The sequence below is a fragment of the Cataglyphis hispanica genome, chromosome 13 (genome assembly GCF_021464435.1).
Source record: "Cataglyphis hispanica isolate Lineage 1 chromosome 13, ULB_Chis1_1.0, whole genome shotgun sequence".
Classification (NCBI taxonomy): Eukaryota; Metazoa; Arthropoda; class Insecta; order Hymenoptera; family Formicidae; genus Cataglyphis; species Cataglyphis hispanica.
The window spans coordinates 3,708,348-3,721,259 of record NC_065966.1 but is presented as its reverse complement, the minus strand read 5'-3'; the positions used below and the strand labels follow the sequence as shown (position 1 = coordinate 3,721,259).

General features: G+C 35.2%; 1 protein-coding gene and 1 pseudogene across 3 annotated transcripts; one reads left to right on the top strand and one right to left on the bottom strand.

Annotated features, from left to right (window-relative positions):
* Positions 1-389: 389 nt before the first annotated feature.
* LOC126853916 (uncharacterized) lies at positions 390-11,399 on the bottom strand. 3 transcript variants are annotated; one of them, XM_050600098.1, is made up of 16 exons: positions 10,538-11,399; positions 8,106-8,252; positions 7,561-7,807; positions 7,004-7,208; positions 6,590-6,811; positions 6,304-6,453; positions 5,762-6,110; positions 5,123-5,253; positions 4,808-5,053; positions 4,417-4,672; positions 3,982-4,197; positions 3,641-3,809; positions 3,285-3,458; positions 2,778-2,916; positions 2,304-2,502; positions 390-2,210 (listed from the first exon to the last, which is right to left on the bottom strand). In XM_050600098.1, the coding sequence occupies exons 2-16, from the start codon at positions 8,164-8,166 to the stop codon at positions 1,144-1,146; spliced, it is 3,831 nt and encodes a 1,276-aa protein (XP_050456055.1). In that variant the 5' UTR covers positions 8,167-8,252; positions 10,538-11,399; the 3' UTR covers positions 390-1,143. The 3 variants fall into 3 exon arrangements, with proteins under 3 accessions (XP_050456055.1, XP_050456052.1, XP_050456053.1); XM_050600095.1 differs by having other exon boundaries at positions 390-2,502; XM_050600096.1 differs by having other exon boundaries at positions 390-2,502; positions 8,106-8,249.
* A 256-nt stretch (positions 11,400-11,655) lies between these two features.
* LOC126854088 (uncharacterized) lies at positions 11,656-12,809 on the top strand (annotated as a pseudogene).
* Positions 12,810-12,912: the final 103 nt, after the last annotated feature.

Below are 12,912 nucleotides of genomic sequence, written 5' to 3'. Positions count from 1 at the left end.
AAAATAAATAAATATAAAAACACATGACAATTATCGTTTTAATAATTAAATTATAAAAAGAAAATAAAATTAGAAACAAAGCAACATAAATATATCGAGATAACGAAATCGAAAATGAATGAAACAGCATGGTGTCAAAAATTTCGATTTTTGTATTTATCACTAAATAATATATTAAGCAAGCAGATAAAGTTGCAAATTAAAATTTAAAACTGAGAAAATAAGAATTTCCACTTTTATACATGATACTTTATTAATAGATTTACTTACCTTTAATATCGAAATATGTTTTTCTCGCGTTATTATAATTAACAATAATTTAGTAAAAGACTGTGGAAATATTACATATGAGAAATGTTTATTTCTATGTTGTGTACACGCGGTAATTTCACAAAACATTAACATATCACAGAAATTAACAAATACACAGTGCGTTTAATTCTTAGTGCATCGATTTTTGTGCAAATCTCGAAATATTATTCCAGATTAGATATAAATTAGCAGGGTTGTAAAAATATGATAAGATCTAATTTTTAACTGACAATATTTTAAATAATTTGTACAATATTCCAATCGGGAACACAGAGAGTTCCTTTTGAAATTTCATAATTAATATATAATGAATAGTAAAGTAATAGAAGCGAGAGTTATTGAGGCAGAGTTAATATTCGAAATGACTATAGTTTAATGCGATTGGACGGAAAACATATTTACATATTTTGTGCAAGTAATCTACACATATACAAAAATAGCGATTAAAGCAATTATATTTGCTTTTCCGTCCTTCCGCGTTTTAAAGAAAAAAATATTATACATAATCATAAGAAACGAATTGACACGTTAATTGTCATTTATTTTTGAAGTTTTTAAATTGTTGGATCATGATCATTATCGTTTATGATTATTTGATGAATGAAAATTACACATGAAATATTTGCAGACATTATCACGGGAATAATATGCAACACATAATAAAAAAGTTAAAAAAAAATATTTATATAAGCAAGTGAAGGTAAAAATATAGCATTTAACGTATCAAAACGTCTTATTTTATGAAACATGTCATGCTGATACAATGTTCTCAGCTGTAAAATAGTAGTGATCTTTATTGCGCAACCATACGTAATAATTACAACATAAATTTCACAGATTCGCTCTGTTATCGATATACTCGTCATCGTCGTCTGCGAATTTGATGCCGTCCTCGTTCTCCCGGATCAGATCGTAGAAGGAGTCGTGTGGTTCTACCTTTATATCGCTTTCGACCCCGTAATCCGGACTCTGAATCTCCTTCTTGGACAAACCAATGTTGAGATTATCCGTCGTCAGTCTTCGAGCTGTCGCTGGCGAGTTTAATCGCGGCCCCGAGAATTCAATCATCGGAATATTAGTGCAATCTGACAATTTATTAGTCTCTCGAGGTTGCGTAAACTGCATAAAATCTCGGTATTTGCACTGACCACCTGTTACGTTTAGATTCGTCAAAAGGATATCCGATCTGGAACCGTCTTTGGCATTCTGAAGATCCTTCTCTCTGCCGTCCATGCATCCTTGTGTCTTTGAACTCGATTTATCGGATAATTTACTGGACGTGTTCTCATTCTTAAAATATCGATTCTTCTTATCCTCTTGGGAAACATCCTTCGTCTTTTGATTTATATACGACTTCGAAGTAGCGTGATGAAGTATTGCGTCTTCGGCATGCCTCTTCGAAGTTTGCTTTGATTTCTCCGCTTTATCTTCCGATTTTGCAACGTTATCGGTGATATTTACATAACTACCTTGCCGACTTTTCGATGAAACATCTTGTTCCTGGCAGAGATCGAATTTAGTGGCTTGAAGGCGATTAGGAATGATGCATTGCGTCCTGTCAGTTGCGAGCTGACTGCACAAGGATTCTTCACTCACCCGGGTCCTGGAATCCTCCAGGATCCGATGGATCGGCAACAGGCGCTCGTTCAGCCTGACAGCTCTGCTTTCGCTGCTGATGCTGTCCTCGGACAAGGCGCTACCGCCTGACGATGAGTCGTTCTTCGATGATGAGGATGATGATGTCGAGTCTTGACGTTTCTGCTCGAAGCTGTTCAGTCTGGTCTCCTCGATATTAGAGGCGAGCTTTTGTCGCATTCGCCGATACTCGGCCGGAGTCAAAGTCGCGCCCTCGGTCATCTCCTCCGGCAGTCGAAACAGTGCCGGGCTCGCCATCGTGCCTTGAAAACAATCCGGTTGATCCGCAGATGGACCTTCAGAATCCTCAGACATCGACAACGGGGGAATCCATAGGAGAAAAGCTGGATCCATACCTAAGTACGAGCCCGGCGCCGCGCCAGCATTCGCTACGTTGTAATCGTAATAGTCCAGTTCCATATCCGTCTCCGGATTAGTCAGACTAAACTCCGAGCCCGGTCCTTGAAGCAGTCGCTCGCGATTTCGACGATCCTTTGTCTCTTTACCGCTGCGTAACGTAGAAACGCCTGACTGTGGACTGCTCGTCGACGAATCCTGATAACAATTTTACGGCTTTTTCAGAAGACGACATAATTCTTTAATTTTTTTCTCAATTTCTTCGAAATTATATTATCTGGTTGTATATTTACATAAATTGTCTTAAATTTCCCATCGTGTGCAAATTGTTTTATTATTGCAATAAAATATTGTTATGTTATCAAAATTATATAAAATACATAGTTTTACATCTTATTTTTAATTGTATGCGCTAACTTTTGCTTTGTCATTTCAGATAAAATACACATATAATCGGATTAAACTTTCTTTACCTTGGATTGCAAAGCATTGAACGAGCGATGAAGTCTTGCAATATGAGGGCTATTGGTGATGCTTGCTGTGCTTTGACATTTCGTATCGTCCGACATCGGTTTGTCCGCTGCCGGGCTGTTTGATCCCAAAGTGCGTAATCTGCAATATGTGAGTAACATACAAACTATTATTCTTATAACTGTGTCAGAGATATTCGAAAATACATACAAGCTAAGAGAAATATATTATTTGACATATTTTATCTCTAACAAAAATTTATATTTTGTATACAATATTATTTTATATAACAATTGTTTATTGCATAAATTGTGACTCAAAATTTGTTAATTTATTAAATATTTTGCTATTTATATTACCTTATGTGTTTTACATAGATATTATATAGAATAACATCCCTATACAAAGCGTGATAAATTACTTATATTATTTTATTATATTGTTAATTATATTATTAATTATATTATTAATTATAAATAAATTTATACATAAATATATATTATAATTACTTGACTGGTTGGGCATATTTTACTTCTGGCTGACCAACTGCCATAATAGCCGATACTATCGACGGTGTTTCATCTATATGCAGTTTGTTTGGTATTATACTTGTCTCCATAGAACTTTCTTCGTTATCTTTTAGTTTCAAAGTAGTAGAACTCAAGCTGGTTTCATCCTCATATCTATTACACATACACAAAAGATATACATAGAACGCGATAATATAATTGCGATAAAATATTTATCGAGTTGATAACATATAAAATAAATAAAGCATAATATCATGTAATATTTAGATATTTTTTCTATTGTAAACATTAATATATTAATTACAATATATTAATCACACAAAATTATTATTTACTCTGCTAATGTTTCTGAACTATCGTAGCCATCCTCTACCGCACAAGGAGCCAATTTACGTTTTGAAAATCGTGGTGTACATTTTCTTGGCAATCCCACTAGAGATGCGACTTCCGAAATTAATGTCGTAGAAGACATCGATTTTGCTCGACCCATCGTATCGCTACATTCTGACAATTAGTAATTCACATATTTTTAGTAATTCTAATCTTTATGCTTATAATATATTTGTTGTAATTGTAATTAATTCAATTTAATTTTAATTATGTTTATTTTTTAAGTTTGTAATACGCAGTGATTTTTACCATGTCAACTATTTGTTTTGTTATTGTAAATATTTACCGGAATGTTCGCTCAGAGTATCCAAATCTTCCGCGATATGATACTTTCTATATTTCAGTGCAAATTGCAATGCTAGAAAAATAGATATAAAGAATATGAGTATCAAAAAAGATGCTGTCGCCAAATGCGCGGGTCCCCAGAAGATCCATCGCTCGACAGTAGGAGTGGAACTTGTTTGCGAGGGAAGTGACGTCTTATTCTTTTCGTAAAGTTTCTCTGAAAATTAATTAATGTAAATTACAAAAGCATATCAAATAATTGCAATTACGATTATTTGCTTTTGTAATTTATGTTACAAATTAAAGAATATAATAATTTAATATAATTAATAATTCTACTAATTTATTTAATATTATAAGATTTATTGTCGAAAACGCATTACTATTAAAATTTTACTTTGTTTACTGTAATTTAATGTTAATTCATAAGGCTTACGAAACATGCTGGCATGTCCTAGAAAACCACCCACGCAGGAGTCTCCTGATGCAGTCGACTCATCACTAAAGAACTCCAACAGCAAGTTTTGACCCGAAGAGAATATCGTTCTTGTTGCGGGCCCGCTCTTGTCAAACGCGATATCTGTCAATAATTCCGCGCTCCGCGAATCACCGTCGCGGGCGCGAAAATATTGTCCTGGACAGGGAAACTGCGTTTGGTCCAAGTGCAGTCGGATCACGTTGTCTGATTTTGCCTACGCAAATTGAAATTGACCGATAGATATTTCGTCTTTTATGTTATACTCATCTTTTGCGATTAAAAGCATTTAAAAAAATTATATTCCAAATATAAAAATGATATACTATATCTATACAGAAAAATAATTTACCTGTAGCAGCCAGAAGGATCGACCGGGACAGGCTTGTGTATTCGCCGCTAGGATCTTATTCAAGATTTGATCATGGAAATTTATAATACAACCGCATCGACATTGAAGGCCGACCTGAGCTGTAACTTCCGGTCTTGTGGCCGCTAATGTCGTTCCGTGTCGACACTCCCATCCCTCAGTATTCCACGCTTCCTGAAAATCGATTCTGCCGGTGCCGCCACACGATTCTGTCTCGACCGCTTTTCCCTGTTTCAGAACAAGTGTATTATTAGCCTGATTGCGATTTTCATTAATCGATTATATCGTCAAATTTACCTGACAAAATTTCGCCCCATATTTCGGGGGTGGTGTATCGCAGAATCGATATCGATTACGCGTTCCACCCACGCAGGAGCTGCTACAAGGACTCCACGCGCTCCAAGGACCCCAACCGGCCGCGTCGTTTTCTACGTTAATAGTTAATATAAGAAAAAAGGAAAATATTTATATTATGAAGAGATAAGTCTCAGAGATCGAGCATTTTTGTCTCTCAAAAATTGCTTAAAAAATTTGACTTTGAGAGAGTGGGACATGTTTTATAATCTTTTATATTATTTTTAGTCCATTGAAATTTAATTATCTTAGATTATTTAACTTGATCCAATTATCCATGATTCAAAAAGTTATAAATATCAAACCTATAATTTAGGTTTGATATTTATAACTTGGGAAAATTAATTAAACATAACAATACAATATACTAATCAAATTAACTTGTGTTTTAGATTAAATTCATCGGAAATTGTATTTCCGATCCTATCGTCTCTTTTAACCTAGATCAAATAACAAACGATCGTGAGACTCGTTAAGAAAATCAAATTTACGTGTCTCACGATCTTAACGGCAACTAAATAAGAAGCGATAAATCTGTGGAGAACAGAGGCTTTTAAACGAGCGCATTTGCATGTCGCTTACCTAAAAGCGGGAAGGTGGGTATGCACGCGAGCTTTACTTCCGCCATCGCGCCGGTGATCGCCTGGCTCACGTAAACGAAACAGTACTCGATGAACTTCTCGGTGAAAATATCGCAATCGAAGTTCAACGAGTGCTTGCCCGGCGCCGCCTTCAATTCCGCAATATAATGCAACGCGGACGGCGGTGCCAGGGAACTGACGTCTGCCCGGAGGCGGCCATAGACACGCACGCGATCGCCCTGAAGACGACACGCTGGATACTGGAAGAGGACCGATATACCCGCTGATCCCTCGCAAGGGTAAATCGATCTTGCGTGAACGTTGAAGTTGAACTCGTCAGACCATTCCACCTGCGTGCAAAAGAGGAAAGAATTGCGATTTGATAGATGTTTTTTCCAATTAATTTACCTAAAGTGCAACAAGCGCGCATATTATACATTAAATATTAGCTATCTTGTAATAATCACTTTTTTAATTAGTCCTCCGATGATAATTCCTCCGATAATAAATGTTTTAATTATTTAGAGTGAAGAGCTCAATTACCTTTATGTATGCGCTTGTCGTTGGCGCGGAAGGATTAATGTCCGAGGCCTTTAATCTAAGTGCGTAATTTCCGGCTAGACCGAAAAAATCGCACTTTAGTTCGATGACCTTTGGCGAGGTGAAACCGTTTATCTCTTCGTAATAAAGCATCTAGAAAAATTTAAATATATGAGAGAGAAGATTACGAGGAATTTTATCATTTGACAAACGCAAAATTCTTGCATACACTTTTTTGCATACATAATTTACATATATGATTTATTACTTTTATATATGTAGCACTTACTTGCATGCGGCTGTTATTTTGTGGATCGCAGGCGGCGGGGGTGGTGCCGCAATATATGAGCTGCAAACTATAAGCCGCTACGGGAATGCCATTGGCAGGCACACATGAGATTCCATTGTACTTTATAGTCGCTATTAGCGGTTGACTAGGATATGTACCGAAGTGTTGGGATTCCAGGAGCAGAGAAGGGATTGGCCACTTTACATCTAAGGCACTGCTCATCTGAATTTCATTTTAATTGAATAAATTCTCCAAACATTATGTCACATATGTAACATTTAGTAACAATTGTCTTCGAAAAGAAAATATGTAAAATCAGAACGTAAGTTTAAATCTTGATTTTTTATGTATACATTTTATTGGAATTATATATTTATAATTTTTAAGCTTTTTAATATTATCTAATGTGCTCACCTCAATTTCAGGCAGCCCAGCAATGGCAGTGTTGTGTCTGGCAGCCACGGTTGAGAACTTGTACTGAAGTCGTAGTGTATAAATTCCGCCACGCGAGAAGACACCACAAGGTATTATCACAGAAATATTTTCACCCTTATGCGGTAAGGTATCAAGAGGAAAATCACCAATCAATTCTGACGTGAGGCCATCGACATATAGTACTCTGGAAACAATAGGCGAACAAAACGCACAAAATATATAAATACAATCTTTAATCTTATCGTTTTAGTCATAATTAATTTTTCTCATATTCGTGAAATTTTATATAGAAAAATTGTAATTATTATTTTATCATTATTTTATGCCTCAAAGAAAACGTTAGGAAATATCTGCAAAAATTATCTCACGACTCTTTGCAGTGTATTTGCAAATGTGATCACTTCATTCTATCGGTGTGCTTTTTTATTTTAATGCTTGTTATCGCACTTATTTAAGGGTATGTGTAAATTACGGAATATTTCAGGACACCGGCGCCGTGCGTGTTCGTTAAATTGTTTTATGGCTTTCTTACATACCTAAGCACGAGCGGTTCGTGACTCCCATTAATTTCGTTTCTCTCCGGATCGATTTTATCTTTCTCATCTTTCTTCGTGCCATTTGTGTCGTTGGTGACCACGGTATTGGTGGATATCGTGGAAGATTCCGTTTCTGCCGAATCTAGGATAAAAACTGTCACGTCGCCGGACAAGGCTATATGGGACGGAGGAGCGACAACTTTTAACAAAATCGGCTCCCTCGCATCTACTATCGATCTTGTGATACCTGAAACCCGAATAACCACGAGTCTAAAGACATGAGTATTCCCTTTATCAATAGAAATATTGTTAGTTAATAATTAATTAATTAAATTTAAAAATGTAAGCGCAACACGTTATCTAAAATTAGACTTAACTTAATAGAAACCTAATATAAACAAATAATGATATTTTAACTGCAAATTTAATATTTTATACATATATTATTACTTTTCGAATCTTTCATATTAAATAGTTTTAGTACAATTTTTTACGATATAGCATTTTTTATATATCCGCAAATACCAAAATTTAATAATTATTACCGCATTTTAGAAGAAGGATGATTAATAATCTTAATGATGTCCGTTCGGATGTCCAATTCATGTCCGGCTCTTCATTGATGACTGCCAGGGCTTAACCGAGATATTTCGGTGCCCCGGACAAGATAATAATTCTGCGTCCCTATTCTGCTAAGAATAATGAAAAAAATAACATTGAAAATTTTGACAAAGTTAAATTAATATTCAAAGTTCACAGGTAATTATTATAGCTTAATTAAGCTAATGTAATTCTGACACAAATTTCAAATAAAGTAGGACGTATTGGATTATGTTTAAAAAATATAAGCCAGCGTAACCCAGATTATGTCACGGTAAGCCAGAATAATGGATATTCCTATAAAATCTGAAATATTTTTAACTACGGCGATAACTATCGTGCACACCATGCGATTATATGTGAAGCAGTACGTGTTCTTAGAAAAATGCCACATTTTGGTTTAGCGTTTTTTAATAATATTAAAGAACTCTATATCATTTAATGATATTTTCAATTTTATTTTTAAAAACACAAGTGATTCTTGTATATATTAATGCAAGATATATACGCTGCTAACTCTTAGATGCAAAGGCAGTATCTCTTATATGCAAATAAGCTAGTGCTGGTAGCAGAATAATTTCGCTTTGGGCCAACGATCAAAGTCACCGAACGACCTGAGTGCGTGCGTTTTGCACCCCCGTGTTTCGCTTCTGAAAATCTGCAGCCTTGTATAATTGCACGTGTTGCACCCTTAGGGCGACCCCGCAGTCGCTTCTCGGAGGGAAATCGAAATCGGGCATCGTCCTTTCGCGTTCGTATCGATCGACCGCGTCCCTATACTATACACCGTTTCAGAAAACGCATGTACGCATATATCCATGTCGACCGCATTAAAGAACACGATTTTTAATCCAGATAATATTTATAAATTTGGCGATTAATATATTTAACATAAAATTTTGCATTTTTAATGCACAATAGTATATGATATAAACTGTGGTAGCTATGAAAAAATATAGACCAGAATATTTTGTATTATTTATAGAAATCTCCATGTATGTGTTTATCTTTTACAAATTTATTTTAAGAACATTCTTCCCTTTTAGCAGTAAATTATTTAATTTTCTTTTATTTTAAGTTATATTTTAAACTATATATATGTGCGTGTTTATCTAAATTATTTTTTAATGTATACAGATGTTCAAAAAATATTTGCACATATCTGTGAAAAACGTAACTGGTCTCCGCGGGGTGTCTCGAACCCTCTGAGGATTCTTTTCACTATGACGTAAAAATGGACCCTTTCATAAATGTGCTTGTTAAAATCGGGATTTCTCGCTGCCTGCATTTCTCTGTTAATTTACGAGAAACCACGATTTGTGCATGAAAATCTAACTACTTAAAATATGATTATTAAAGAACTAGAAAAAAAATATTTATACATATATAGTATCACTATTAATTAAAGTAAGAAAATTATATTGAATTGAATAAGAAACTGCGCAGAACATTACCACTTTTTATATTACCTTTATTATAAATTGTTTTTTTTTTTTTTTTATTAGGAAAAAGTAAAATTTTATTGTATTATTGTATTAGTTTATTATTTAATTTAATTAATTAAAAAAAATATTATGTAAAATAAATAGTTTGTTTTAGCATTCTGTTTAATATTAATGTTAAGAATTTGCAATGATTAATGTTAAGATGATAAATAATGTCTATTGTAGACAGTCTACGTCCACATTCCGACAGTCGGAATGATATTTGGCTCGATTATGCAATTGGAATAATGAGTTTGATGCCGCGTGCGAAAGGGAATATCGACTGCACGCAGACAGACATACATTGCTTATCGCTGTAGACATGCATGGTGGTGATTAACATTGATATATTGAGATAAACATCGCCCCTCCATCGAAGAGGCGCCATGGGGGTAACGTCGAGTGCTTTAAAAATGACAGTCACAAAACATGCAGAAAATATATCTACAACTTGCAGCGAAAATAAATTATATCATCTTTTAACGGTATTTATGTAAATTATATTTATTATTTATATCATATATTTATATCATATGTTTCTCTGTGTTTAACTGAAAATTTCTCTTGATTAAAATCTGCTCTATGATTATATTTTCTAACGCAAAAGAAAGATTTGAATGAAATATTGACTTAAAATTAAGTCTGCTTATTTTTCTGCATATATTTTAAATATTTTTTACTTAAAAGATTTTATTTTCATCATCTGTGTCTCAACTATAAAATTTATCCAGGATTCATTTAATCTCCAAACATTTTAACATACTTCTCAATATAAAAGTAAAAGATATTTTTTAATATTTTCAACATATTAAATAATTACTATTTTTTATTTTTAATACAATATTTTTAAATATTTTTTTAATTTATTTGTTTTTTTCTGAATGTCAACATACTTTGTTCACGTAGTGGCCTTAGCCGGGTTCATTCCTCATCTTCCCCAACGCGGTTTGGTCGCATGGGATCAAAGCACAGTAGATGAGCTCGATCGCCAGCTCCGATCCGATCGATCGATCTTGCCTCTCATCGATTCCGCGCGCAACGATGCGTCGACAAGCACGTCTTGCTGTCTTGCCGTCAACCGAAGGACGGACCGAGGGTGCGCGACTACTTCGGCGGCGACGACCTTCCGGAATCGATATCGAGAGCCCGGCCACCGCACGCGAAATTACCGATTCGCCTATCCACGCCGTACAAACACCCTCGCGCGCATCCCTCGCGCGTTCCGAGGGTCAACCCTCCACGGACACGAAATTATCCTCCCGCCGAAAGGGAGAACGCCGACAGTGTTTACGAGATGCTAAGAAACTAACACTACTTTTATTTTTCTTTTTATTTTCCCTCCTTTTTTAATAAATAAGGACTGTAATGGGTTTTAATTTTTTTCTGATAATTATTTTATTACAGATTAGGACTCTGAAGATCTCTCTTGAGAAATAAAGCATCCATAGCAGCAATGTTTGAACTTAACACAAAGAAAAATAAATATTCTTCGCCATATTCTTCGATTGTTCCTTTGAGACAATGCTGTCAACACTATAATGATGATGACACCGTGGAAGTTATATCACCTGAGATCGAGACTAGATCTAAGAATTCAATGTGTAGCTTATTTTTCACAACTTTCTTTAATCGAATTGTTTTATCATCACTGTCACTCTTTCATCATGTTCGATTATTTCGAAAATTTAAGGAAATCTAATAAGATTCTCGCTCGACGACCGAGGGGTCCCGTGGAAACGCGAAACGGGGAGCAACTGCGCCGGGACGACGCGCACATCGCGACTAAAGCCGGGGTCGCCGGCCACCCCTCTCTTTCTTTATCGCAGAGACGGGGTCGAATTGCCGCCACCACCGCCGCCCGCACCCCCGTTTATCGTTCGGGGTGCGCCTCGAGGGTGAGCATTATGACAGAAGGTTGGCTTCTATGAATGAATGCCCGATCTATACAAGGCGCGCCACGCCGTTGCGTGTTTTCGGAGCCGGAAAGGCAAGACTGATTCTGTCGGGAATGATGATTCGATCTTGCCTTCCTAAGGAACGATGAAGAGACGATTGTAAAGGCGCCAGAGTCGGGGGTGACTTTGAGCAATATTGGCGCTTCGTAAAAAGCGAAGGGATGATGTCGGTAACGTCAGACGAGAACGACTGATGTAATATTTACGTTCGAAAGTAGAAGGAAGAAAATTATTTATATGCTGGATATATATGATTTTTTGACGATATTTTGACTCTCATTTATAATATTAAAATTGTTCTCTAAAATCTAGATTATTATGTAATATAGATACATGTATTATCTAATATTATATATCGTATATTGTTTCCATTGAAATTATATTATTGACAATATTAAATTATTAAATTAAATATGGATCAAAATATATATCTCAATTTTATTCGTCTATATAATGATTAATAAATATATGTGATTAATAAGTATTGCACAAATTACAAAAAGTTATTACATATTTCTATAAACTTGTATTGCAAAGACACTAATTTATTTTTATCTTTTTTTTTGTGGATAAAAATATAGCAAAGAAATTAGAAAAAGAAATTTACACAACGCACAAAAAAAGATTTTGCTGTTCAGAATGCCGTATTTTTTTATTCCTCGATAAATCGTCAGATAACGAGACGCAGCGATAATTATCGCGAATAATGTGTTCTCAAACCAGTGAGGGTTTGAGTACTTAACTTCCCGGGGTGCGAGCCACTTACTTCCGTGCAGCCCTTCGTGGTGCAAATCCAAAGAGAATGGAGGGTTGCTACAGAGGGAGGCATACCCAGCCAATTAACAAGCGGAGTACTCATTTAAAGCTTTCTTTTTTTCTTCCTCGTCGAATTTTTCCTATTTATTATCTATCTATTCGACAGAGAACAAAGGGTGGCATTCTTTTCGTCTCGACACTTCTTCTTAGGCCATGACGATAGTGTGTACAGCTTGAATAATCGATACTTCCACCGTTTCTCCGTCGTTGCACACGCAGACTGTTGTCTGCGAAACCTAATTGCGCGGTGTTCTGAGAACAAAGAAATTGGTGGTTCTTTATGATGAACGATAACTACAACAATGGAATGAATGTCCCTTGTCAATGCAAACCCTTGTTTTTCGGATTGTAGATCCAAATTGATAAATGAAAAGAAAATATTAGCTAATGAAAGAAAAAACTCGAAGTTTATATATAAACATAGAAATAAAAAATTCTGAATTAAATATAATATAAATTACGTACATATAAAAGTTAATTTTTATAAAAAGCAATTG